The sequence below is a fragment of the Penicillium brevicompactum genome, assembly GCF_028827555.1.
Source record: "Penicillium brevicompactum strain IBT 35665 chromosome Unknown utg000001l_segment0_segment0, whole genome shotgun sequence".
Lineage (NCBI taxonomy): Eukaryota > Fungi > Ascomycota > Eurotiomycetes > Eurotiales > Aspergillaceae > Penicillium > Penicillium brevicompactum.
In genome coordinates this window covers 5,056,902-5,082,539 of record NW_026623203.1, presented here as the reverse complement: position 1 = coordinate 5,082,539, position 25,638 = coordinate 5,056,902, and the positions used below count along the sequence as shown (strand labels likewise).

General features: G+C 50.4%; 8 protein-coding genes across 8 annotated transcripts; 3 read left to right on the top strand and 5 right to left on the bottom strand.

Moving 5' to 3' along the window:
* Positions 1 to 773: 773 nt before the first annotated feature.
* N7506_001695 (nuclear transport factor 2 family protein) lies at positions 774 to 1,226 on the top strand (the record flags this gene model as incomplete). Its single annotated transcript, XM_056950991.1, has 1 exon — positions 774 to 1,226. The coding sequence occupies one exon, from the start codon at positions 774 to 776 to the stop codon at positions 1,224 to 1,226; it is 453 nt and encodes a 150-aa protein (XP_056816906.1).
* A 1,859-nt stretch (positions 1,227 to 3,085) lies between these two features.
* Positions 3,086 to 5,614, top strand: N7506_001694 (DUF3824 domain-containing protein; the record flags this gene model as incomplete). Its single annotated transcript, XM_056950990.1, has 3 exons — positions 3,086 to 4,823; positions 4,879 to 5,214; positions 5,265 to 5,614. 3 exons carry the CDS (start codon positions 3,086 to 3,088, stop codon positions 5,612 to 5,614), a joined length of 2,424 nt encoding a protein of 807 aa, XP_056816905.1.
* Positions 5,615 to 5,943: 329 nt separating this feature from the next.
* Positions 5,944 to 7,706, bottom strand: N7506_001693 (phosphotransferase enzyme family protein; the record flags this gene model as incomplete). The annotated part of the gene is made up of 6 exons (XM_056950989.1): positions 5,944 to 6,561; positions 6,611 to 6,852; positions 6,903 to 7,131; positions 7,184 to 7,282; positions 7,342 to 7,637; positions 7,688 to 7,706. 6 exons carry the CDS (start codon positions 7,704 to 7,706, stop codon positions 5,944 to 5,946), a joined length of 1,503 nt encoding a protein of 500 aa, XP_056816904.1.
* Positions 7,707 to 8,501: 795 nt separating this feature from the next.
* On the bottom strand, positions 8,502 to 11,181 carry N7506_001692 (putative phospholipid metabolism enzyme regulator; the record flags this gene model as incomplete). Its single annotated transcript, XM_056950988.1, is given in 2 exon segments — positions 8,502 to 9,874; positions 9,885 to 11,181. The coding sequence occupies 2 exon segments, from the start codon at positions 11,179 to 11,181 to the stop codon at positions 8,502 to 8,504; spliced, it is 2,670 nt and encodes an 889-aa protein (XP_056816903.1).
* A 1,427-nt stretch (positions 11,182 to 12,608) lies between these two features.
* On the bottom strand, positions 12,609 to 15,656 carry N7506_001691 (magnesium transporter CorA family protein; the record flags this gene model as incomplete). Its single annotated transcript, XM_056950987.1, has 5 exons — positions 12,609 to 12,679; positions 12,748 to 12,950; positions 13,003 to 13,666; positions 13,714 to 15,068; positions 15,127 to 15,656. Coding segments are annotated over 5 exons (2,823 nt in total), but the record flags the coding sequence as incomplete, so codon positions are not given.
* Positions 15,657 to 16,698: 1,042 nt separating this feature from the next.
* On the bottom strand, positions 16,699 to 17,850 carry N7506_001690 (uncharacterized protein; the record flags this gene model as incomplete). Its single annotated transcript, XM_056950986.1, has 4 exons — positions 16,699 to 16,949; positions 17,014 to 17,360; positions 17,437 to 17,669; positions 17,743 to 17,850. The coding sequence occupies 4 exons, from the start codon at positions 17,848 to 17,850 to the stop codon at positions 16,699 to 16,701; spliced, it is 939 nt and encodes a 312-aa protein (XP_056816901.1).
* A 3,458-nt stretch (positions 17,851 to 21,308) lies between these two features.
* Positions 21,309 to 22,958, top strand: N7506_001689 (uncharacterized protein; the record flags this gene model as incomplete). The annotated part of the gene is made up of 2 exons (XM_056950985.1): positions 21,309 to 22,038; positions 22,093 to 22,958. The coding sequence occupies 2 exons, from the start codon at positions 21,309 to 21,311 to the stop codon at positions 22,956 to 22,958; spliced, it is 1,596 nt and encodes a 531-aa protein (XP_056816900.1).
* Positions 22,959 to 25,246: 2,288 nt separating this feature from the next.
* Positions 25,247 to 25,609, bottom strand: N7506_001688 (uncharacterized protein; the record flags this gene model as incomplete). Its single annotated transcript, XM_056950984.1, has 1 exon — positions 25,247 to 25,609. The coding sequence occupies one exon, from the start codon at positions 25,607 to 25,609 to the stop codon at positions 25,247 to 25,249; it is 363 nt and encodes a 120-aa protein (XP_056816899.1).
* Positions 25,610 to 25,638: the final 29 nt, after the last annotated feature.

Here is a 25,638-nt window from a genome sequence, read left to right as displayed (position 1 = left end):
GGAAGAGAAGACAGGTGATAGAACCAAGACCCACTTTCCTATTAGGCAGACAGCTCCCCATCTTGCGAGATTCCAACGTGTAGTGCACGAGTGAAGTCACCTTGAATGATCTATTTTAAAGAGATCAAGCGTGATACCGCAAAGTGTTTGAAATTAGATTCCAAGCATGGTATTTCGATCAACATTTCTCGCATTGTTAGCTAGATCGAAGTAGAAAAGTGTGCTACATTCCCTCTTGTATTCACACTTTCTTTTTACGACTATTGCATGATCGTCATTGTTTACCGACCATTATCTACCACAGGAGGCTATATAGCATCGAAGACTTGGTCATCGGGAAAGGTATTCTGTGGTGAAAAGTCCAGTGGTGCTGGTGGTGTGATTTGTCGTGAGGTGCTGCTCCCTTGCTTCTCTTCTCGCTTGCTATAACAGCTCCAATTCTCTCCGCTGCCCTCTCTTCACTTCTCATCCTACTCCCTCTTTCTATCGAAGATCTACTCGTTCCTGCAGACGCTTTGGGCTCTATAAGCGGAGAAGCGGCCTGTCTATAAGCCCGAACCGAAGTACGAATTTGTAAACTCTCCGACTGCAGATCCCAGCCCTACGCACCTTCGATTCACATTGAAATACAAGATATCGAGTGATAAAGATCTCTGACTGCTGATTGTATCAGTTTCTTTCAATATCCACATCTGTCCTCCATACCTTGTTGTCTACCTACACCGCAAGAACCCCGAATATCCCCCCTCATTAGGCTTCACTACCAAACCACCATGTCATCCAACATCAGATTCACACCCCGCCAAATCCTAGACTCATTCTACGAAGCAGAGCGCATCTACATGTCTTCACCCCCGGACCAACGCGACTTCACCGGGATCGCAGCAACCCTAGCACCCGACTTCCGCATGGAACAAACATCCGCCCTTCCATATGCCGGCGTGTATATCGGACCCAGCGGAATGCAAGACTGGGCCCGTCGCATGGCTGACTACTTTGAGGTCGTTGATGTGCGGAATCCGGAAATCTTCGAATCGCCGGGTTCCGATCGGATCGTTGTCTTGTCCACGGTGCACTTCAAGGTGCGTGGGTCTGGTCAGGAAATGGAGTACCCGTTCTGTCAGGCGGTTACGGTGGATTGTGACAGGGGGGTTATGACTGAGATGAGGCCGTTTTATTGGGACGTGGCGGGTGTTAATGCGGCTTTGGGAGTGGGTCGTGAGTGATGGGTTTCGGGGTTGTTTATTTGGTCAAGGGGTTCTACAAAGATAACAATGGGTATTCACTTATCCCGGAGTGGTTTATGAGACAAGACTAGAAGATAATGAGGGTCTATTCGCTTGGAGACTAAGGAAGTTGTAGTTTTCCGACCAAAGTTTGCTGGGATGGCTCATTAGTTCCCCACAAAGCCATGAGAGCAACACACTATAGTGAAACTCGGGTGCCTTAGCAAGCGGCAATTCAAGCAAGTAGAAGTCCAAAGATGACGATTCACTAAAATTGGCAAATTGCACGTGTAGTCGCTCACCAATCCTCGGAGCGGGCGAGAATGTTGACATTAAAGCCTCACGTAATAAACTAATTTAGCCTCTGTTTTAGCACCCGCTGAAGTCTCGATGATCTTCTTCAACTAGATTGGGTATGGACCACCTATAGCTTTAACTGACGCCCGGTCTGTTTCAAGTCTTGTTATGAAGCATAACCTTGGAAGTTGGAACCCGTAGGAAAGTGAATTTCACTATACACCCCAGATCCACCTGGGCAGCAATACGGACTCTGCATGAAAAGGATATTTTCTCCGAGGGTAAAAAAGAACAGAATATTCTGTAGCGTTATGGGTATTCACGCTAGTCTCAGAACCCTTCTAGAAATTCTTCGTGCATTCTCTTTCTCCACTGGGGCGAAGTACAGAACTCAGCCTACCGTGCCCAACGCGCCCCATGATGTCATCGCGGGGCGCAATCCCGGTACTTTGTACGAGCCGAGTAGTACGCCTCTTATTGCCCGGGACATGGGTGACATGAAGCAGGGGAGAAGAAGATTATACGAACAGGTCTCTGATTGGGTTTTGCATCTTGACTGGCCCTGGGCGTGTCGCGGGCGCATAGTGGGACATTACCCCTCCAGGGGGTTTTGCTTGTGCTATTGTACGGAGTACTCCGTACGTTGTAGAGTGGGAGAGGAGAATGTGGCAACCTGGACCCGAGACGAATGGTTTTAATCTATTTGCAGTTCAGTTGAACTTTTGAAACTGCCGGGATGATCTATGCTCGATTTGATAGAGCAAGTGACAAGATGGAATGCAGAATGCAGAATGTAAGTCTAATGCATATGCCAGTAAGAAGTAGTGACAGTAGTTAGTAGTATGTAGTCGGTTAGTACGGAGTATAGTAGCTCGTATAGATGTACCCGGGTATCAGACACGGAACCATGGATAGACCTCATCCAGTCGATGCGACCCATGGGTTGAAACGGGAAGAGCCAAACAGTCAAGTATCAACTTGAACTTCTCAACTTCACCTCTACTCTACTCTTCCACTCTCACTTATAAACCTGTCTCTCTCCGTTAGGGACTTTGCCACTGCTACAAGACAGAGAGCCTCACGTGGCATTTTCTTTATCTTCCCCCTCTTCCATCTTTTCCACCTACATTACCTACTCTTTTCCATCTTCACCAAACTATCACCTCATCCTGCCATCTTCCAACTTTCTTGTTTTGATCCCGAGACTTCCGGGTTCGGGTCTAGTTGCTAGCCTGCAGATCAGAGGCTGAGTTGGGCCGAGTCTCCGCCCTGCCCTACAGACGTGCCTTTCATCATTCTGAATCATTATTCAACGCTAGGATCCGGGTTTCGGCTTGGCAGATCGTTGATTCGCTTGAGGCACCTCGTTACCAATCAGGCGTCCAGAAACATCCCCCGGCCAGTAGTCGATCACAGCCTCTCTGCAAAACCCCCACTTCCCTGCCGCCTCCCCTCAATTTCTTGCATTGTGCATCTGACTACTTTTTTTTTTTTCTCTCTTCGCCTTTCAACACAACTCACTTCTCATCTCTTTGTTACCTCTCTCTTACTTCTCCCATCCCATGTCATACTCCTACAGAAGCGAGCGGGACTGGGACGAGTCCCGTCCCGTCACAATTAAGCGTTACGTCATTCCTCCTGAAGACGACCGTCGAGACTTCATGTCGAGGCACGAGGATCCCTACACCGGGGAGCGGGAGATGGTAATTCGTCGCAAGACCGATCGCGATGAACCCGTCAGCATCTCCCGATACGAACGAGAGGTGGATTATGAAACCCCCGCACGCTATGAGCGATACTACGAAGAACGTGAGTACCTGCATCCATACGACAATCGCCAATACTCCCGATCCATGGAACCCATAGGACGAGTGGAGCAGTTCCCCGCTGCCAGAGAACCATCACTGATTCAAGAAGCCCGCCATTCATACACCAGTCCCCGTGAATCGGAATATGACCTGGTGCGCCGGTCCGAAGGCGATGAGGATCCATACTACTATCATCGCCACCGTCGAACCCGTGAATACGATGACCGTCGCTCCCGCCGCGATCTGAGCCCCGAGAACTCGATTTCTCGCCGTGGCCGTAACCGAGACGAGGACTACAGCAGTGATGACAGCATGGTCTACGTTCGCAAAGAAACCCACGGCCATGAGGATCATGCCCATCACCGCCGTCACATGTTGGAGGGCGCCTTGGTTGGTGCGGGCGCTGCGGAACTGATGCGCAGCCGCAGCAAGAAAGACGGAGAAACCAGCCACGGCGCCAGCCGTATCGGTAAGACCGTTGGTGCCGGTGCTCTGGGTGCAGTGGCTGTTAATGCCGCTTCCCGTGCACGCGAGTATTACCGAAGCAAGAGCCGTCATCGTTCACACTCCTTTGACGATGACCGCTCCTCCCACTCCCACCGCCACAGCCGACACAGCCTGCATAGTCACAGTCGTCACAGCCGCAGCCGCAGCCGATCTCACTCACACTCGCGTGCGAAGACTCTTCTCGAGCTCGGCGTCGGTGCCGCTGCAGTTGCTGCAGGTGTAGCCGCACTGCGCAGCAAGTCCAATGCCGGAGACCGCAAGAGCCGATCTCGTACTCGCTCGCGATCTCGCGCTGCAAGCCGAGGCCGCTCAGCCAAGGGCGAAAAGGACGAAGAAAGAACCATGTCAGAGCGCCGCAAGCACATGGCCGGTGCAGGTTTAGCCGGAGCAGCTGTCGCAGGCATCGTCGAAAAGGTCCGCAGCCATTCACGGGCCCGAAAGGGTGAGCGCTCTCGCAGCCGCAGCCGTCTCAGACAAGCACTCCCAATCGTAGGAGCGGGTCTAGCCACGGCCGCTGCAACTGGTCTATACGAGAAGAAGAAAGGTGAGAAAGACGAGAATGATGCAAGCAGCCGTGGCCGACTTCGTTCCAGATCTCGCAGCCGCGCACCGTCGCAGTCATACCCAGACCCGGCACGCGACTCCGCTGGCCTGATCGAATACGGTAACGACCCTGTAGCAGGCAGTATCCCCGCTGAGCACTACTACGGCCAACCGGGCGCCAGCCAGCCTTACCTGGAAGGTCCGGAAGCCTATGGCGCGCGACGCCAAACTCGCAGCCGCAGCCGTAGCCGCGGGGGTCGCTACAGCAGCTCCTCGGGCTCGGACCGCGAGCGTGGAGACCGACGTCGCAAGCACCACAGTCGGTCCCGCGACCTTGCAGGCGCAGCACTCGGCGCTTCAGGACTCGGCTACGCCGCGCACAAGTTCAACGAGCGACGCAAGTCGAAGTCGCGAGAGCGCGAGCGCGAACATTCCCACGCACGTAAGTCTTCCCTCTTCTTTTTCTCACGAGATATTCACCCTGACTAGTAGCGTAGGCTATGATGACCGCGACCGTGACCGCGATGACCATCCTCGCGATCCATACGAAGAATCATACGACCCTGAGCCATACCCACCATACCCGTCCTCCCCGCAAACAGGGCCCCCAATGCCCGATAACCACTACTATCCCAATGGCCATCGATTCCCACCTCCCCCAGGCGACTCTACCCATAACCTGAACGCTACACCTGCCCCATACAACCCAGCTGACTACCCCCCTCCCCCTTGTGCGGCACCGCCCTCGCAGCCGTACACCTACGGCGCAGGTCCGGAGCCATACCGGCCGAGGAGACCCGAAGACAATGTGAGATCCCCACTTATCCACCAGGGTGGGTTCTAAGAACCTTGGTTTTGAATCCAAGAGCTAACCCGTTCCTAGGTCTAAACAACAAATTCACGCCTTCGAGATCGAGATCAAATAGTCAGCCCCCTTCGAAATCTGTGGCGTTTGATCTTTCGAATCCGGACGATGGCTATGAGTCGGATAAGAGTACTTCTACCATTGAGCCGAAGCGTCGGGATCGTCATCGTCATCACAGTCGTTCTCGTTCTTCATCTGCCCCTCACTACGTGCACTCAAGTCGTGGAGATGGCAAGAACTCCGACGATTCCGATTCAACTATCGATCTACCGAATCGTTTCGATAGCCAAGGCCGACTGCTTGATCAAGATCCTGCCGTTCAGAAATTTGAAGATTTGGTGAATCGCTTCACGAAGGTTCTATTCTAAGCTTGCACTGTTTTCGTCCTACCTTTGATCCTTTTTTTCCCCTATGACTCTTTTCCTCAATCCGGTGGTCGTCGTGCTTTTTTGATCAATACTTTATTGGCTGTGTCCCTATTCCTTGTCCTTTTTGATACATTATTCTCTTTTTTGGCTTGCTCATTTACCCTTTTGAGAACGATGCCTTGCGTTGACGATTATGATTTATGATGTGTATGTAGCCTTGAATTTGCTCTAAATTTCAGTTACTTTCAAACTGTGCAACTGAGTCCTTGTCTAGACGTCTTGTAGCGTACCTATCTCCTACTGTACTTTTTTTCTCGATACAGAAATGATCAATCAAATGGCCAATAGCGCTCGTACTCAGCTTTTTCCTCGTCCGTTTCAGCCAATTGCTCCAATATTTGAACTTTGACTTCCTGAAGCGCGGCTCTGCAATCATCGTATCGCTCGTGCTCGACGAAGCCTTTGTCCGGCCACAAATCACCAATTCTCTCTTTGACCTCCGCAACAAGGTCGGTTCCCGCCACTGCGCCATGACTATCCAGTTTGATACGTTCCACATCTGCTTCTGAAAACTCGAAGGGGAAGGGGATGTCGCTAGTGACGGCAGGTAAGTCCGCCCACGTATCCTTCAAATCGACCAGAAGCGATTGGAAATGTGTCTCGCCGTACTCGAACATTCGATGAGCAAGAAATATCAACCCGTACGCTGCCGTCTTTCGAAATTCGACCACTTGATATAGCTCTGGGTTTTTGGCATGCATGAGTTTCCGCCATCCAATTAGCACGTTTTGGATGCTATACTCGTGTAAAGCTGCGGCCCGTTCTTCTGGGGAAAGTCCGGAGAGTTTTGGTCGCGGTGCCAGATCGAGAGTCTCGGGCTCAAGGCCGTTCCAGTCGAGGAAGGCTGGATCGGGATTGTGGTTGAAGAGGGGCGAGATGTGGCAAGACTGCCAGTCGATGATACCCGTAATTTTTTTCGGGATGATGCGGGTCTACGAAGACGTTGTCATCGTGCAAATCATTATGCCAGAGGCGAGGGGTGGTGAGGGCAGTGTTCTTTGGAATAAGGATGTCGACAATTTGTCGGTACCTTGCTAGAGCAGTAATCTTCTTTTCCTTGTCTGGTCGGTAGAGCTTTGGGCCACAGAATAAAGCAATCTGTTTCGGAGGCTTCAAAGACTGGTTCGCCTTCATCTCTCGCGTCCCAACTGCTTGCAGAAACTGCGTTATAGAAGCCCCTGCAAACTGATCAGCGGGTTGGACGAAGATAATACAAGCCGCAACGTACATGGCCCTCTTTCGACTTCCAAACTTGATCGGCCTGCATCAATCCAATCCCGGCCTGTAGTCGGCCCAATAACAAACTCTGAATCTTTGACTGTCTCGCCATCCTTGACATATTGGTTGCCTACTAGTGGCTGCACGTCTCCTGTGTAGTACAAGCTGCCGTAATGTGAGAATGGAACGCTTAGCCATTGCTTCTGGAGACGTGTCATGGCAAGAAGCACTTGAAGCTTCTGGGGTAATTTCATCCTTCCCCAGACTTGGAACAGTGGAACCCCCCCCAACTTTATCCATGATGATGAATTCAGCCCCAACAGGGTGCGATTCTGCTCGCGAGTTCCATAAGTGCACGCGAGGCGCTGGTGTGTCAAGAACTTTTCTGGCCTGCCAAAACAGTCTTGTTAGCAGGACTAAGCGATGATTTAGCTCTGGGTGAAACCTACGAAGTCCATCGTGGCGACTTCACTGGCCGTAGTAAAGTGTGGAACGCCAGCATTCGGGTTAGGTACCTTGGCTATGACTTCTTGGCCATCGTCCATAGACATGAGGAATGCTTTGTTGAACATGCCGCCGGGGTACTTCTTGATAGAAATGCATTGAGTGGCGCCGACCGAGTCTGCCGCTACACTTGCGAGCTTGTTTAGGTCGAATCTGATCTCTCGCTTTCGAAGATTCTCTGCTTCATCTACAATAAAGTGGCCACGCGTGAATTTGAAGAATTCATCGTTGGAATTCCAGTCTGATAGGGATGAGCATTACGTTGAATCGCCCTCAGATGGGCGTGCTTACCTGTCTGAGAAGAGCTCATGCTGGCGGGACACTGATCGTACAATGACGTTGGAGCTTTTGAGATTGACCGGTGGTGTTGCTTCAGGCTTGGTATTTTACTCTGAATGTAGCACCGAAAACGCGCGAATGGAGGTCGGTACATATTTCACGTAAAGCAATGCCCTTGATGATGCCTACCTTCCAAAAAACAGGTAGTACTCGACGGTGCCAACATCAGATTGAGGAGAAGATCAAAGGGCAACAAAAAAAACTTGAAAACAGGGAGCGATTCCTTGCAACGCAAACTGGAGATATGATGATGCGTGTGATGTAGAAGATTAGGTAGTCGGGTTGATCCCTCACTCGGCACATTTCTGATATCGTATGTCAGCCAGCCACTTTGTGGCTTGAATCAAACTATGGCGCAGGAAGCATCAAATCCTCAGAAGAGAGCAGCGCTTTGGTAGACAATGAACACCCCCGGAAGAGCTTCAATCAACTTATATTCAGTAGCCGATAGCTCAAGTTCATCAAAATCCTAACTATAACACCGAGACCGAATATAGATACAAGAAACGAAACACGGAGATGCCGAGAGACGACGAATAGGAGAAATGGAGATGTAGGAAGATTACATTCGGATAGAGATGTCTCTAGACAAATAAAAAAGGAGTAGTCAAGACACAAGACGAAGGCAAATGGGTATACAGCAGTAAGCCAAAAGAGTCCATGGAAAAAGGACGCTTTGCTTTTTCGTCTCCTTACAGAAAAAGATAAACAGGAAAACAACAAAAACAAGGCTGTCGTGAGTCAATGATGAATCTATCGCTAAAGTTTATGCCGTAAAAGGTCGTCTCGAACCCGCGGAGCGAGCGTCGAGTGGAAGGAGTGTTGGAGTCCGTTTCGCGGTGATCCGGGCAGTGGAATTGCCCGGGGTATCAGGGTCCTCGGCATCAGGCACCACCTTGATACTAGAACTGATGGAGGCAGAAAGGTAGCGAGAACTGAGAGGGAGTTGGTATTTGACAATGCCGCGGACAGTCAGCTCGAAGGGGTGTTGGAGAACACGCTCCCAGCGCTCTGTGCCTCCTGTTTCGGTTTTGTTGCCTGGTCGGCTTAGCCGGATTTGTCCTTTTGAGCTCGATGTGCGGTGGCTCCAAGGCGAGGACTCGAATGAGAGTGGGGAGTCGAAGCGGAATACGCGACCGAGGAGCATTGATTTTGGATCACCCTCTGGATCTGAAGGGGGGTCGGTGCCTTTGTCAACCCCGTCCTCGGTGTGCGGGTTTGAGTGGCCGCCCATGGCTTCCTTCAGACAATTCACACTGCCCATACAACGCACGGCTTGCGACAGTTGCCAGCGACGTCTGCTTTGCTCAATGCGTGGGAAGTTATCTAGATCTTCGGCGCCATGGTCGCGCCAAAATTTATCGGTTCCGACATAACCGCTCTTTGCGAAGATATTCACGTCGGTATCGTCGATGGTCACAGGAAATAGGTTGGGATTCACAGCTTGCACGTTCAAGTCAAGCATGAGCTCCTGTTCCGAAGCCAGCACGTTCTGAATGGCGATGACTTGGACATCCAAAAGGGGCCGAGTTGCCGCAACAATGAATGAAGTTGCGCCGCCAGCCACAATTAATAATAGGACGAAGATAACGGCACAAGAGCCAAAGCGCGAAATCATTCCGCGGTGTCGCTGCGCCATGTACTCCATCTGGCGCAAGCTTGCACTGTTGGGCCGGCGACCACCATTCCGACTGCGCACTGAACGGTTGCCCACCAGGGGTGTGCGTTCATCATCAGCGCCTTCTGCTTCATAATCGGAGGAACCGTATTCTCCACCCTTTTTGAAGCCATTGAGCATCCGATGATTGGGAGACATGCGGGTGCTGCTATGCCGTGACTGACGGTATGGGGTCCCAATGAAATGACGAGGGGACTTTTGCGAGTGGGGTCCCGGCTGGGAGTATGTATCAGAGTCTAGAACACTCTGCATGCCCCGAGAATGATGGCGACTGCCAATATTGTGGTGTCGCGGGGTTATAGTTCCAGTTCCATCCGTCCTGGAAGATCGAGAAGCCCCATCAAGATCCGGGATTCCGCCATCAATGCTATTATTAGCACCGGTGAACTTCATGCTGCGTTTTCCGATCACGCCATGCGATGCATCCCTCAAGCCCCGGGTGCGATTAGATAGCTGATCCACTTGGCTCACCATGGAAGTGGCGCTGGGCGTCCGGGAATGATAGCGAGGGGGGGCGATTGGGGTATGGATCTGGGGGATTTGATTCGTAAACGAAAGTCTCGTCGGAGTCTGAGACATCTGCCTCATCAACTGCATTGGCTACTTTGGCCTCAAAGATATCCGCCTTGCTTGATGCAGGACCAGCGGTGAGGGCATTCGCTCTGCGACCTTTCTTTTTGTCTTTGCGGGGACGAATCGTCTCGGTGGATGGCTTCATGCGAAGGGTACCCGTCTCGGAGCGAGAAGCGTTACCACGCTCACCGTTTCCAACGCCAAGAGAGACCTGCGGTATGGAACTGACCGTCTCTGTCTCAACGGTCATGTTGCGGACCGACCCATCGGCAGGCTTTCCCCGAGCACCGGCACTAAGGGAGGTAGTTGATCTTTGGGGTATTAAAGTTCTGGGTGTTTTCGCGGGAGCTGAGGTCTGGGGTCGAGGCTCTTCCCTGGGCTCGGACACTTTGTTTTCCCCGCTGTCGCTGCCGCTTCCTTGGGGTTGCTGTGGAGCGCGTGGGGTTGGGTCTTCGTCGATGCGATGCAGCCGGGACTCTTCCGGAGTCACTGGTTGGGGTGCTGTGCCACCCGAGGGGGTGGAAGGGTTGCTGGTCATCTCGTCGACGGTTTCCAGCGATGATCCTTGTCCGCCGGTGGTTCTTGAGGCTGGCCGGGGTGCATTTCGGTCCACCTTCGTGGGATCGTCAGCCGGTAGGGTAGATCTTTTGTGTGATGTGTTTGGTAGAGTTGACTCCAACTCGGTGCGACGATTCGCGGCCCATGATGGCATATTGTTCTTCTCCGGGCTGGCAACATTTGCCGACTCGATCGAAGCGGAAAGAACCAGCGGTTTCACGGGGGAAGAGGAGGAACGGGAAAAACTCGCGGATGGCGAATGTGTAGAATGACCGGGATTCGGACCGCTCGAGTGGTGTCGGGCTGGACTGGCTCGGTCTTGGCTGGGCTTTCGGGATTGTGAAGAAACACGACTGTGGGAGGAAGAGTTGAGGGTACGTGAGGAAAATCGGACCGGAGAAGACTCCCGGGAGGAAACGGCGGAGTTCGTGGTAGACGCGGTTGTGGAAGGGGCAGGAATATTAGGGGAAAGCCAAGGCACCTGCGAGGTGACCTGTGGTTTGGCAGCTGGGTTGTTAACAGCAGTTTCGTTGGCCGACCGCTGCACCGGATCCGATGCCGCATCTGCATCCTTGACCCCTCTGGATCGACCAGAGGTGCCGTTGGTGCGAGGCGGCCTTTCGGGCTCTGCAGCCATGCTGGCTCTGAACACGACGGGGTGACGCGAGGTCGATCAATCAGGAGACCCCAGAGGGAGCCTGTCAGTTGGGCAGATACCGGGTTCGGAAAGGGTGGAAAAAAGGCAAGGCACCAGAACAGCTCAACGGTGAAGAAATGAGTTGTTCTTGGCAATAGCGAATGGGATATCACGCGGATCGATCGAGATGTTGCGCAGAGTACGGGTCGTTACACATGTGAGGGTGACGCACGAATAGCCGAAGACCACATGCTGTTTTGCCGGGAAACGGGGCTCTGTACAGAAACGCACGAAGAAAAACGAAGGATTGCGGGAAACTGGAGATATGGAGCTGTACCAAGTGGGCCGTCAGGGTGCGGACACACACATGCTTTCTTCCGAGGGCACAAGCAAGAGCGTCTAGAACGAAAGAACCGAGTACCAGGCGATTTGGTTGGCGGGATAGGGGCAGATGGGTACCGCCGATCCGGCTCAACGTTTTGGCTTGACTGGCTGGATTTGTTTTAGGAGTGGCGTCTAGGCTGTTAGGTGCCAAATGCGCCTGCAGAGATGTCGGTCAGAACGGTGAAAAGTGGCTGAGAGGGTCGGGTCCGTGGCAGAGACCAATGATCGCAGTCCACGTCAAGTGTCGACGCGGTCTAGAATCAAATCGGATAAAGAGTGTGAGAATGGGCTTTTTGTTCAAAAGATGGATGTTAGGAAGAGAAGAAAGAAGAGAGAAGAGAGAAAAGAGGCACACGGCTTTGAGAACGGGAATGAAGTCACTCCTCGAAGTCCGGGGGGATGTGGCAATAATACCCGCTAGTGGCCCCGATTATTAATGCCACGAAGTAAGGGCACTACGATGACCTCAGCGGCACTATACCAGATCGATAGTGTTCTATTTATTCCATAATGTGCAAGGTGTGAGGATGAAGATAACCTGTACGGAGTATGTAGTGCAGCGGTTCTACTTAGATTCCTTAGATTCGACGCTAGAATCGGATATTTCAGGCTATTGAGACGTATGGCTAAGCATCCTGTTTCCTCCCTGCGCCACCGACAGAATCCTGGCATGAAAGTATACAGGGAAAACCGGGAACTCCCCCTCCCAGAACAGCAAGAATTTCCTCAATACCTAGGTATCAACAATATTGGGGGGCCTTTTTTTAAAAAAGAAAAGAAACACTAGGGTCATAGCAATTATCCATTAAACTAGTGTACACAGTGCAGTTCTATCAAAGCTGTAACAATATGTAAAAAGGTAGCCCCCCAAAAGCAGCAAAGAACGAACCGATACATGTGCCATATATCGTTAATCGTGTGTCCGACAGCGTCTTTATAGCCGGAGAAAGATTTCAAGTTCAAATAAGTGACAATCAAATGTGAGGAAATCGATCCAGTCGAACCCCCAAGAACCAAAGCCCCGTAGGATACAGCGTGTTTGTCTATACAATTTTGTAGACCCGCTTGGCAATCACTACCGAGATCAATGCAAATAAAACCAATCCGGCGGTAACTGGAAAATGGTTAGCATTGTGACCGGGGAAAGAAAACAAGGAAACTAGAACTTCAAGGGTAACATACTACACCAGAACCAGTTCAGGCTGTCAATATCTTGACCAGGTACTTTGACGTTCATTCCCCACATGCCACAAATGATGTTCATGGGTAGCACAATCGTACCAAGAACAGTCAGCTTACCCAAGACGTCGGCAGTGTGCTCCTGCCGCTCGTTCATGAGAATGTTGATCTGCGCCAGATAGTTGGAATGCGCGCGGGAGAGGATCCTAGTTAGAGTTAGAGATGCCATGCGCTTGCCTTGGAAGTGATTTAGCTTACGTTTCATAGTGCGTCAAGTTGCCCGTCATGGTCATAATGTGGTCTTGGATATCACCCAGATACAGACCAATTTCTGATTTGGGTGCAACCTCCCACTGCTCATTGCATCGCTTGGCAAAGCCCTTGACGACGTCTGCCTTGTTGCTGAGCAGTCGGTAGAGTCCCATGACCTTCTTGCGGCATTCTCCTACCCGGCGAAGCATCTCGCCTGGAGCGAATGATGGGAGCACGCTGTCACTTGGCGAGCCCTCCTTGCTTGACGAGTGCATCTGCATGATCATTTCATCAATTTCGTCGACCTCGTCTTCGATCGCTTGGATCAGCGGTCCGAAGACGTCCGTAATATCGTCGATCAAAGCATACGAAATCCAATCCGAGCTCAGGATCAGATAGTCCATCAGTTGGCGAATGCGACGACGCACATTGGCTGGATGAGGGGTTTGAGAGAAGTGGAAGGATATGACACCTTCGCGGAAAACAACCACATACATGTTCACCGGTTCGAGGTAATCTTCGCTGTTGGTGTCTTGCTCGAACGTGCGGTAGTTGACGAAATAGTAGCTTCGGAACAACTCCACTTTCTCCCGGGCTTCTTGCATCATAATATCTTCTGCCGTCAGGGCGTGAATGCCAAATGCCTTTGCGATGGTTCGCATCTCCGCGTCTGTGGGGGAGAGGACGTCAAGCCAAAAAGTGGGCCTCGGCCCGTACCGTTTGGGTTTGGGTCGAGAAGCCATATCAAGGTGGCTGTTCGATTGTGCGGGCGACAACTCACGATGGGAGTCGGCACGCCCTTCACTGATGACAGATAAACGCGAGGGTCCTCGGACGGGGGAGCGTTGCCAGAAATCAGGTCGGCTGTGTCGCGTGTGGCAGGGATCGAGGTATTCGGAACTGTTGTGTTGGGCTTGACATTTGTCTGATGGCCCTGGCCCTGGGTCTGGACTTGGGCTTGGTTGTGTGCATCTGGATGAGATGCCGTGTTGGTAAGATGTGGGTGATTGTTTGGGTTGTCCATGAATGATCCCTCTTCGCCATCTGAATCATCTGACGAGTCTTCCAACTCTGGAGGCTCTGGGATGAATAGATCCCGGAAGCTACTGCCCGGTTGCACCAGCTCAGATATAGTCTGGGCATGGATGGTGCTGGGGAACTCCTCGTTGAAATAGGTGAACCTATAAGGTGCCTCATCCTCCTCGCGTTTCCAGGTTTTGTACTGAGGGCGCAATCGACCTTCGATGAGCATTGGTTCGCTGATCTTTTTGGCTCCGAAATCTCCATTGCGTCCCTCTTTCTCTTCACGACTCCATTCTTCCAAAGCAGAGAGATCAGGCCACCGCCGGTGTCTACGCCTTCGGCGCTCACCGACCTCAGCGCCCGTCTGTCTTGGCCCCTCATCTCCAATTTCCGAGATTGCCTCGGTAGGGAAGCACACATCTTCCTCTGCGGGCAGTGCCACAGTTCGCCTCCGTCGCATTTCTTGGTGTGGAGAAAGCATGGGCGATCCTGGGGATGATGGCGCAGAATGTGGGTGTACTCCATTTCCATCAATATCAATCAAGGTATCGTTCAGGAGGTTAAGCGAGTCCCTGCGGTTCTCCAAAGACCGTGCTAGCGTGAAGTCCCAGTCAGCTCCGGTTACAACTGCATCGTCGTAGTTCATCTCCGGGCCCAGCTTTGGGGACCCGGGAATGGATGGAGGGTTGTTGACATCGTAGTCTCGGTCGATGGCAGGGGAATAGAGTGGGCTGCGATTGTCTCTAGGCGAGCAGCCAGATGAGACCGTCTGAACGGAAGGTTGTCGAGCACGAGCCGAGAGCAAGCCTGGGCGGTTGTCTGTCCCATAGCGATTGGAGTTTTGATTTGAAGTCAATCGCATCAAAGGTGTGCGGTCATTGGCCGCCTCATCCTCGCTGTCTCCGTCCTGGTATTGTTGGCTTCGTCCCGCTCTCGGGGTCGAGCGGGATTGTCCGTCGTTCGATCGGAAAATAGTATTCATGAGCGAGCCAGGGCGCAATGATGATCCAGGGCGACTGTCACGGCGGGGGCGGAGTGAATGTTGGTCACTACTCAGACAAAGAAAAATCAGTACCAGCACCATTTTCGCAACGAGGGCATACATACCGATGATCTAAGAGCGCTTCGCTCTCCAGACTCGTATTGCTCAAATTTTGTCCCAACTTGAAGAACGACTGGGTGTCCCTCGAGGTTGGCCGATCGGCCTCCAATGAATCGCCTCCACCGACTACACTCTGCCCAGGACTAACATGAGATTCCTCGCGATCGGGCGGGACAAAAGATTGGTGGCGGTTGCGGCGTTTGCGATTGCGGTTCTTCTTGCGTTTCGAGGACTTGGGGGTTTTGCCAGCATTATCAGCGGGGGGTTCGAAGCGGGTCTCGTTGGTAGCCTCGGAGACGGATACCGGGCCACCTGGGGCCCGATCGCCCATTGGGCGGTAGCTAGCGCTGTTATCAGCAGAGGGTGGATAATCCTTGCGCTGCGGACGTTTCGTTGGGCTAGGCGAATGTGAGGAACGGAGAGGCGGTCGGCGGGCTGCACTGCCAGGTGTCGGTGTCATGGGCGGATCCATCTTGTCGGCTCTGGTAATTGGGCGGTGATTCAGGTTAGGTGTCCCCCGTATGGAGCATTCGCACTGAAACGAGGAGAATTTTCAGAAGCGCAACAACCAATGGAGCTTGGCCGAATCAAACAGGGTTCTGGGTCACAGGAATGCTCGCAGCATGCAAGAGCTCCGGCTTTCCGTGGGATCTTACTAGCGCTGTTGATCGCAAACCGACATCGGCATGGTTGACAGCGCACTCAGAGGTACGTTGTACTCAGGCACCAGATCACAATTCACAGCTCACAGGCCCGATGACGCGGGTGGCAAAGCAAGGCACATCGGGGCTAAAAACAAGGAATGCTATAGCCGCTTAGCTGTTAGCGCGATGTTAAAAATGAACACCCAGTACGGAGTAATTATGATCTTGCAAAGAATTCGAAGTCTCGAGAGCAGAGAACAAAGAGATCAAGTCAAAGAAAGAGTGAGCTGGAAGTTCCAAGGCCTCGGTTTCCAAGGTTCCCCCAAAACGGATGAGGTCAGCAAACAACTATGAAATCTCTACGTACAACGTCGTATAGCATTATCACTGCAACCTAATGTAATGGACCTGGGACTACTTTTTAGATTGGTTCCATTCGCTTTTTTTTACCAAATTTCTCAATTATCTATCACTTGTTAACTCCATAACAAGGATGGCAGCAGACGGAGTTTACAGTTAACTGTAATCTGATCTACACTAATCTACCCTGCTGGAGCATGATAAACCAGGCACTAACTAGAGCTCTTCACGAGGCTCGATTGGGCCCAACCATCAATGGGCTATGGGCCCTGGGAACCACGCCCTGTGGTCGTATGTACAGGTACAGCTATTAGATATGGTTCTCCAGGGCTATAGATAGTAATTACTCATCATCGTTAGCAGTATGTGGCTTGGTTATGATCGGAGCTAGGCCCCATCTAGGTGAGAAATAGGCGAGTACCGCTTTAAAGTCGAGAGACGCCAATACTAAGATCTCTGAGATAATCAACTTTGCTCTGCTAGGGATTAACAATACAAGGGTGAAACCTGAGAATTCAAGGCGGACTAAAAATTGATCGAGGCTTTGAGAACGCCTGCGCCCTAATGACTTGACTATACATGAGCTCTCCAAGTCGACTCTAAAAACTCCCGGACAGTCCTCGGTTTGAAGCCAGGGAATCTGCTTCCAATTCTCTCTTCTTCGGGCAACTGAAAGCCTCTTGCGAGGTAAAGTTGATATCCGAATACACTGTAGTCTAAAAGTTCATTTGGCTGTATGCCACTTCCGTCGGGAACCTTTAGTATAGGGATGTTGCCTGTTTTGACGTCCTCGGCCTCCAGATATTTGACTTGGAACTTTTCACCTTCATATAGCATATGATAGTTAGAAAAAAAAAACTGCACATCGTTCCAGGGAATAATACTCACCGCAGATTTCCTCCGCTATCCTCAAAACCTCACTTAAAGTTGTGTCATCCCCATTGCAAAAGCTGAACTCAGACCATTCATTGACTTCTAACAGCTTGGCAACCAAGGTCGCAGCATCATAACTGTAAATCATGGTGATAGGGGTATTTCCATCCCCTGGAATACAAGCTTGTCGATTGAGAACATCAACGACAATGTTCATTGGGGCAATATTTGAACGAGCGTGTGGCATTCCCAGGAAATCCATGAATGCGCCACAAACCGGGCGAGTATAGGTCAAACCGCTGTTCTTGAGAAGATTTGCAGCCTCCAAGAACCAGTCAATCCCTGGATCAATATGCCGTCTCCTGTCGGTGTGTGTAAGCTTCAGATACAAAAAGAGTATCCGGAGTATAACCGGGGCGAGGGCTAGGGAGACGATACTCTTCGCGTGTAAAATAACCAAATTCACTCGTGATGAACCTTTTTACCGTGCTTGCTTCGTCGGCAGCTTTGATTAAACTGATTTGGGCTTGTGAACAGTCATCTCCTAACATGCCAATTGCACAGATCACTGTCTGTACTGCATGGCGCTCTAGCTGTTGCACAAGTGTCGAGTGATCATCATAGTCTATTTGTACATATTGTACGCCATTGACTGGTGATTCGATATCTCCCTAGTTCAATTGTCAACCGGTATGCTTTTGAGGAATTGAGGAATTGAGGGGGTTTGCTTTAAATGGAACATACTCTTCGTGTCAGAGCCACCACCGAAAATTTGTTCTCATTTAGAATCTGTTCAACGAGTGTTCTTCCTACGGCACCAGTTGCGCCGGCTACTGCAACTGTCAATGCCATATGGGTTTGCTGCAGGGAAAAGCCAAACAAGATCGAAGTTCGAAGTTCGTCTCCTGCGGGGCGATCTAGTAACACGTGACTATTATCCGGTTTGGACGAAGATCACCTTCCCGAAGCAGTGTCACAAGGTCCTGACGCAATCCCTTGCTTTCTTTGATCCTTCACGCACTGAACCACTCTACATCCACAAGAAATTTTTGCCTAGCATGGAACCTTCAAATGTGAGTCAAGTTACCACCTTTTCATTAGACTACTAAGCTTTCACACCTCTAGAACATCCTGGATAGATTTACTAAGTTTTCAAGGTGCTCTCAGATCAAGGGGTGATCCATGGATGTATATAGGTCAATTCATGAAGATCTTCGATAGTACAGTAAACTAGCAGATCCCGATGTCCCCACTGTAGTCAAACCCTGGAAGATGCACAGTCGAGGCGGCGAGGCACATCAAAAGCTCCTCCTCTGTTACACTGGAAGCGTGAGGCAGGCGATGATGATATTGTATGTAAGCTGCCTACGCTAAAGATAGGGGCACGGTCACGTTCCGCCGAGGCGCTAACATCCTCAGAAGCTTTCTCTTCCTGGTTTCTCATGAACCACTCATTGAGGTTGTAAGCCAACGGAGACGGATTTGGACTAGGCTCAACAAGTGCTGAAATCATAAAGCCTCCCACACGAGGGATTTAAACGGAGCTATGTATGCTTTTTATTCCCGGAAAAGCATCACACGACGATGTTCATCCATTGAGCGGAAAGGATAATGTCGTTTCTTGTGCCGACATGTTCCGCAGCATATGACTCTCGTTCAATGGCATAATTGGTGGTGACACTGCGCAAAGTTGTCCATATTGGAGACGACCTTGGATTGGCGCTTCTTCAGAGGAGGCTCGGGGCTCCGAGGGCGCATGGGCTTCGGAATTGCAGCACGGGGTCTCGCCTGGGCATTCGCGATGGCAGATCCTTAGCGAACTTGTTCCAGCCGCGGATAGTCCGCAGCTCCCTCTGTTGTTGCGACGAAGTACGGGCAAACGAAATCTCGCTATCGGCCGCCAGATATGCAAGGTGATTTGTGGGATCGATGGTACGATGGATCACACGAGACCGGGAGTGAAGGACACATGGTAGGCAGCGGTAACCATCGCCACTATGAGCAAGAAGTCACTCTTCTTCTCTATTGGGTTCTGGTTCATGCTCTGATGCTTCAAATGTAAGCTTTTTCAACCTAGGGCTACTGTACTGTGTCCACACTCAGAGTCAGTATTTATGAGTGCCCTCTGGTTTCTTGCTTTTGACTCACGCTCCAGCGCTCTTGGCGCTTCAGTACTCCATGGAGATGCTTGTACGCCGCACACCAATGGAAAAATAGACCTGTCGGTCTCTTGTTTCGGCCTCTGGGGCGGGGGCACAAATTCTGATGTACCGGGCCACAACGGGCCACAATTGCACTTAGGATGATGATGACAAGGACCCGTTCTGTGGAATCTCATACCGAGGAGAGGAAGAAAAATAAAGTAGTGAACAGTGAGCAGACCCGATCTTTGAAGTGCACGGTTTTTTGTTTCGCGTCCAAACCGTCGATGTGTGAAGGTAGGTTTGGACGAAGTCTTTTGAAGATATAATCAACGGTGGCGCACGGTGGCACAAAGGATTCGTGTCCCTTTCCACAACTCGATGTCTACCTGAAAGCCAGGTTTCGTTTTGAACTTGATTAAAACCACAATCACCATTTTGTCGGCCTGCGGGAGAGCCACCATGCCACCATTGCACATCTTGTAGTGGCTGCAGTGATGATGAGAAGAAAGTTATCTCAATGATAAGAGAAAGATCAAAGGGTTGGTTTGGGGTCTAGCGAAATCTCAAATTTGATGACTCGAGCCTCACAGGACGTTTGTCCGAAGACCTTTCGATCGAAGATTGCCGAATGCCCGACAGTGTTCCTTGGATATTGGATGGCGTATAAAAGCGGATCAGAGTAGAGAGAAGTGGACTGAATATGATGGTGGTGATGATTATGGTGGTGGTGTTGTGATGAGGAGGTTGAAGATGGGAACCTCTCATGGAGGGTAACTTGGAGTCTTGGAAGGAGCGCAAGTGAAGTAAGACACGAGCAAACGGGAAGCTACGCATTTACGAAGTGGAAAGGAAGCTGCATACATGTCCTTCGTGGCTGTTCGTTATTCCTGCGCTACAGTGGCCGTCATTCAACTGAGATCTGAAGTGATTTCTTTCGACTCTCTTCCGTCGAGATCTGCAGAGTCCTGTACCTACAGCTATTTCCGGTGCACAAAAGGAGAAGGTAATCCATATATTAAATTGAGAAAGAATTGGCTAAGCTCTGACTTAATCACGGACAGGGTCTAAACAAGACGCCGGAAGAGATCTCGCAGGCCGACGGCGGATTTGCAACTAGGAGACCGTTGCGAGGCAAGCAACCCACGGAAGAAGCAAGAAACCTCGTCCAGAAAGCTCCACAAAGTCATCACAATCATGTTGACAATTATCCGAGATCACGGACAGTGCTTCGACCTTCCGATTCCCCCTCCTTATCCGATACCTTCGCATCTCTCAGAGCATCCGGGCTGAGTCTAGGGCTTATGCAGACACCCGCGGCTGTGTTCCACGGCAACAACTCTTCTTCTCGCCAGTAAGAATCTGAAGTCTAGGCGTCGTCATACCGGCAAAACTCCGGGGCCCCGCGTTTCTACCCCGACTGTTGGCAGCTTGGTAAGCTGAATGAGAGGCTCGGAAGCTGATATCGGCTTGTAGAGTTGACAGAGCATCAAATGAGATGACCGGATTTCAACGCAGACAAGCCCCATAACTCCGAAGGGACGGTGGGACAATTATCCGTGTGCGGAGAAAGCTTGCAGACTATCATCGCTCTAAGCATTAACTCTCGCGCTAAGGCTGAAAGTGGACATATCAAAACAGCTAGTATCTTGCATTGTAATATTTCAAGCCACATACCATACTTTAGACAACTTTGCAGAAGGCTTGGCTCTGTAACAGCGGGATTTGGGTATTTGAAATACATCCCAGGATCGCGCTAATGCAGGCGCATATATGCAGGCTTGACTTTCGGCTTCGGTTGTAGATTGTCCATCGCTCCCAATTCCAAGCTTACAGCTTAAACCTATATAAAAGGTTCTTTTGACCACGGGGATTCACAATGGTTCCAAAGCCAGAAAATATCATCAGCGCTAGCTCCATCGCGTACAGCCAAATCTCGCTTACGCCCGTGTCCGATGAACACCCCCACCGAGTGGATTCATTAGCCCCGATCTGGGATTTTCTCCTGGCTGCGTTCCAAGGGAGCTGCTTACATTCAATTTCTGCACGAGTATAAAGATCGGCCTGATCGCACTTTCATAAACTTCTGAGCTAGCGCATCGTGATATCATCTCCCGAAAATCCTCTTCCTATACTCCGTACCGAGCTCCGGCTCCCGAACCCGAGAACATGGTCTCCAGCTCTATATACCTCCTGGGACTCTCCCAATTCCTGACCTCGGCATTGTCAGCAAATACCCTGACGAAAAAGGTCTGCTCAAGTGATACGTTTGCATCCTTGGGTCTATCCAATATTGATGTCCTTTCCATCGACGCAAGGCTCAGCCAGGCCCAATATGACGCGGACGATATCACGAACGCTTATCCGATATCGACTAATAAGACCGTGGAAATCTGCCAGCTTACTGTGAATTACACCCACCCTGGCTGGAATGACAATGTCACTACATGGATTTCGCTTCCCGTTGAGAATTGGAATGGTCGATTTATGGGCGTTGGGGGTGGTGGTTGGATTATGGGGACTATCGGGCGGCTGAATCAGGCCGTGTTTGGTGGCTATGCGGCTGCCTCGACGAACGGTGGACACGATGAGAATGCCTCTGTCGCGTCATGGGGACTTGCCAGCGAGGGAAACATCAATTGGGCAAATATGCAAGATTTCAGCTCTGTTTCCCTCGATGATGCCGCCTCATTGGGTAAAGCTGCCACGAAAATGTTCTATGGAAAGCCTCACAAGTATGCTTATTGGAACGGATGCTCTACGGGAGGTCGTCAGGGCCATATGATGGCTCAGCGATACCCTACTCAGTACGATGGTATTCTGGCAGGATCTCCTGCCATCAACTGGGATAAGTTTATCCCAGCTGAGTACTGGCCCCAGATGCTTATGCACGCTCTTGGTAAGATGATTTACCATATTCAACACCTGATGGACATTTACTGACCACGCGCAGATTACTATCCTTCATCTTGTGAACTCAACGCATTGACCGAGTACGCCATTGATGCATGTGACGAGCTCGACGGCGTGAACGACCGAATCATCTCCATGCCCGGACTCTGCAAGTTCAATGCCTCTACCGTCATCGGCAAGACAATCCAGTGCTCCTCCAACACAACTGCCAAAATCACCGCGAAAGCCGCCAAATACGCTTCTCTCGTGTGGGCCGGACCACAGGATACCTCTGGATCCTCCCTTTGGTACGGCCTCTCCCACGATGCACCTCTCACCCGTCTCGCCGGTACAAACTGCACTTCTCCATCAAAAGACTGCAAGGGAGTCCCATTCCAGATCTCCGCGGACTGGCAACAGATTTTCCTCTCCCGAAACTCTTCTGTTGATGTCTCGAAGATCACCTACGCAGAATACGTTGACCACTTCCGCCAGTCCGTGAACGAGTACAACTCTATCATCGGAACCCGCGATCCTGATCTCACAGGATTCAAGCAGGCGGGCGGTAAAATGATTGCCTGGCACGGCATGAAGGATCCGCTCATCTTCTTCAATGGCACTGAAACTTATTACCGAGAGGTTATGGAGCTCGATGCCGATGTTCAGGACTATTATCGCTTCTTTGCGGCTCCTGGTGCTGAGCACTGCACTGGCGGAATTGGGTTCTATCCTGGTAGCAGTCTTGACTCGCTTGTGAACTGGGTTGAGAATGGTACTGCGCCGGAAACGCTCAAGGCTATCGCTACGCCTACTGCGACGAGCGGTGCCGAATTACCTTTGCGCACCGCGAATTTGTGCGCGTACCCTAAGATTTTGACTTATGTTGGTGGGGATGCCAGCAAGGCTTCCTCGTTTGCCTGTAAATAATTTGGCGCTTGGTCGAAGGTTTTCTGCTTATATCAGATAATATTTCTTAATTCAACCGGCTGAATGCAGTCAGCAGATTCTTATGTAGCGTTTGACAAACATTTCAAGTCCATCAGACATCTCGGTTTTCGACAGATCCCACGGGTAGATGCTTAGAGCCCCTGATATGATCCAGATCGTGAGATTGGTTCTTTCCCATTCTTCATTGAACTTCCAGGCTAATTGTTACCAAGGTCTAGCCTGTCTCAAAAGCTATTACAGGTGACTGCTGTCATAAATTAGACCAGTAAGCATACCCGGATTTAACCACAGACAAGCGAATCGGATACTCAGGAATTGGAAAGCACAATCCATCAAGCATATAAAGTATCCATCCCTTGCGTATATTTGAGGGAATGGGAAGCGTATATCAAGCAAGCCTCAAAATCAACGTTAAACATGCGCCTCTGGCCCGTCGTCTGCGCGCTTGCCACCATAGTGTGTGCAGCCCCAACGCCGCAAACTGCAGTACGTTATAAATTCATAAACTCATTCTGCGACTCCTTTCTGATTTACAGACTACACAGCCCAGCGTGAATTGCATTGTAAGTGTGATACCATGATCGTTCATCAGATCTTGGGAACCTACTAGGGGAAAGTCAACTCATCGAATTTCAGTTTATCAAGTGGCAATCGTGCCCAACCGAGTAAGTTGCACATTATTCTCAATCTTCCATAAGCTGATCTTTTTCATGTTAATGTGGTGGCATAGCTTCCCGGCTTATTGTGCAATGGCTGTCCCTGGCACTTGCTGCAAGACATGTCAGCCATAGTTCAAGTGGAGGTCAAGAGAGCTTATATGAGCTAGATTGGATTGATAAAACTGCTTAGGCTTCCAAACATGGAGATAGCCTTGAGTCTCAACTATGCAAATATAGGAAGCCAAAAAGCGTTCATTGGAAAAAAGGTCATTTAGTAATAAGCAGCGCCATAGAATAAAATCTCGTGTATTTTGAAAGCAATGACAATTTCCAACAAGCAAGTATTTATTTCAGCCCAAAGGGCTAGAAGATCCTGTCCATCCATGGATGACATCCTCTGCATAACATCCAGAACTATTCACCATCTGCCTCGACGTAGGTAAATAAAAGGTGCATCACAACCACCACACTTGGAATAACATATCCCTTTGCTGCGAGACTTTTGTCTAGCCATTCGTTTTTTGAAGCAAGATCGACAGCTCCTACACTGTGTGCAGAGAAGTTTTCTCACAATTTGATGGCAAATATCGCAAGGATAGTAACGGATGTTTCCAATGACAATGGATTTCCTGTTCCCATATAATCCCTCTTCAATTCCGCAACGGAAGCAGAATCGATAGCAGCTTTCAGCGTACCCTTTTTCACATTTTGCTCTGGTTTGTTTATCATCGAAGGCCGTCTCTGATCGGAGTTTCAGACAAATGCTGCATGAGTAGTGGTCCTTGTATCTAAAGATGTTAAATGGTAGGTATATGGATTGTGGAAACAGTCAGTACGTACTTGGTCCAATTCTCTGCAGCACATAGAAACAATAATTGTTCATCTCGTGTGGGCTTTTCAAGTGTGGATATGGATCTGAAGAATGAGTTTGTTTGTGACAAAACCAGACATGAAGGGTATTCAAGATAGCTGATGATTTGTAGGTGTAACTCGGTTGGTAAATTAAGCAATCTTATGATCGACGACTCAGACATAACGAAATCTCGAGTTGCGATAAGAGGATTAGCCCAGATCAGTCTGATAATACCTGTTGTCGGAGAGGTCCGAGGCAAACACTGTAGATTGGGCCGGGCAAGTGGATCGTTCACGATGATCTTCAGATTGCTACCTAAACACGGGTGGAGATGGGGAATAAGGACGTTGAGTATCCATTCGACCAAACAATTTGCAAAGTGTGGAATTCTATCATGACTTCAGTATTACAGATAAGACACTTGAGGTAGATCCATGGATGTAGAAGGGGAAAACGATAGTTGCAAATGCAGTAGTCATTATGACAAATAGAAAAACATAGATAAATTATTACACTGTAATGCCAGAAGTACAGTTCATCACTCATAAGACGTCAAAGGCCATGGTAAATACAAAACTGACAACATGTTAAGAAACAAAAATATAAAGGAAAATCATAAAAACGCCAAATGTTCACGGTCATCGACCTCGCGACAAACCGCTACCAGAACACCAGACAAGAAGCCCAAGCATAAAAAACAAAGAAATCTCCAGCAGCACCACAGATGGGAGTAATCATGAAAAGAGTGTGACGCCTCAAATCACATTACTCATGTCCATCATTGACGAGGGGGCAACGCTGTGAGCGAGACTGTGGACAGATCTCGAAGCATCGACCGACATGCGATCGCTCATTCCAGAGAATTTCTTTTCTTTGAGCGGGCGAGCGATGAGGACCTGGGCAGGGCAGACGACAACTTCGTCGTCACCCTCGCCGACATCATTGCCCTTCTTGACGACGAGGGGGAAGAGGACGATGCGGACGACCGATTGTTGGGACTCGAGGTCTTCGTTGTTGTTGGTCAGCCCGCTGCGCTCATTCATGAGGGCGGCGTTGAAATAGACCTGGCGGGCGAGATCGCCGTTCGTGTCGTATTCCGGTTGGAGGGGAGGAAGCATGATGAATTCTGCGAGTTGGGTGCGCATCT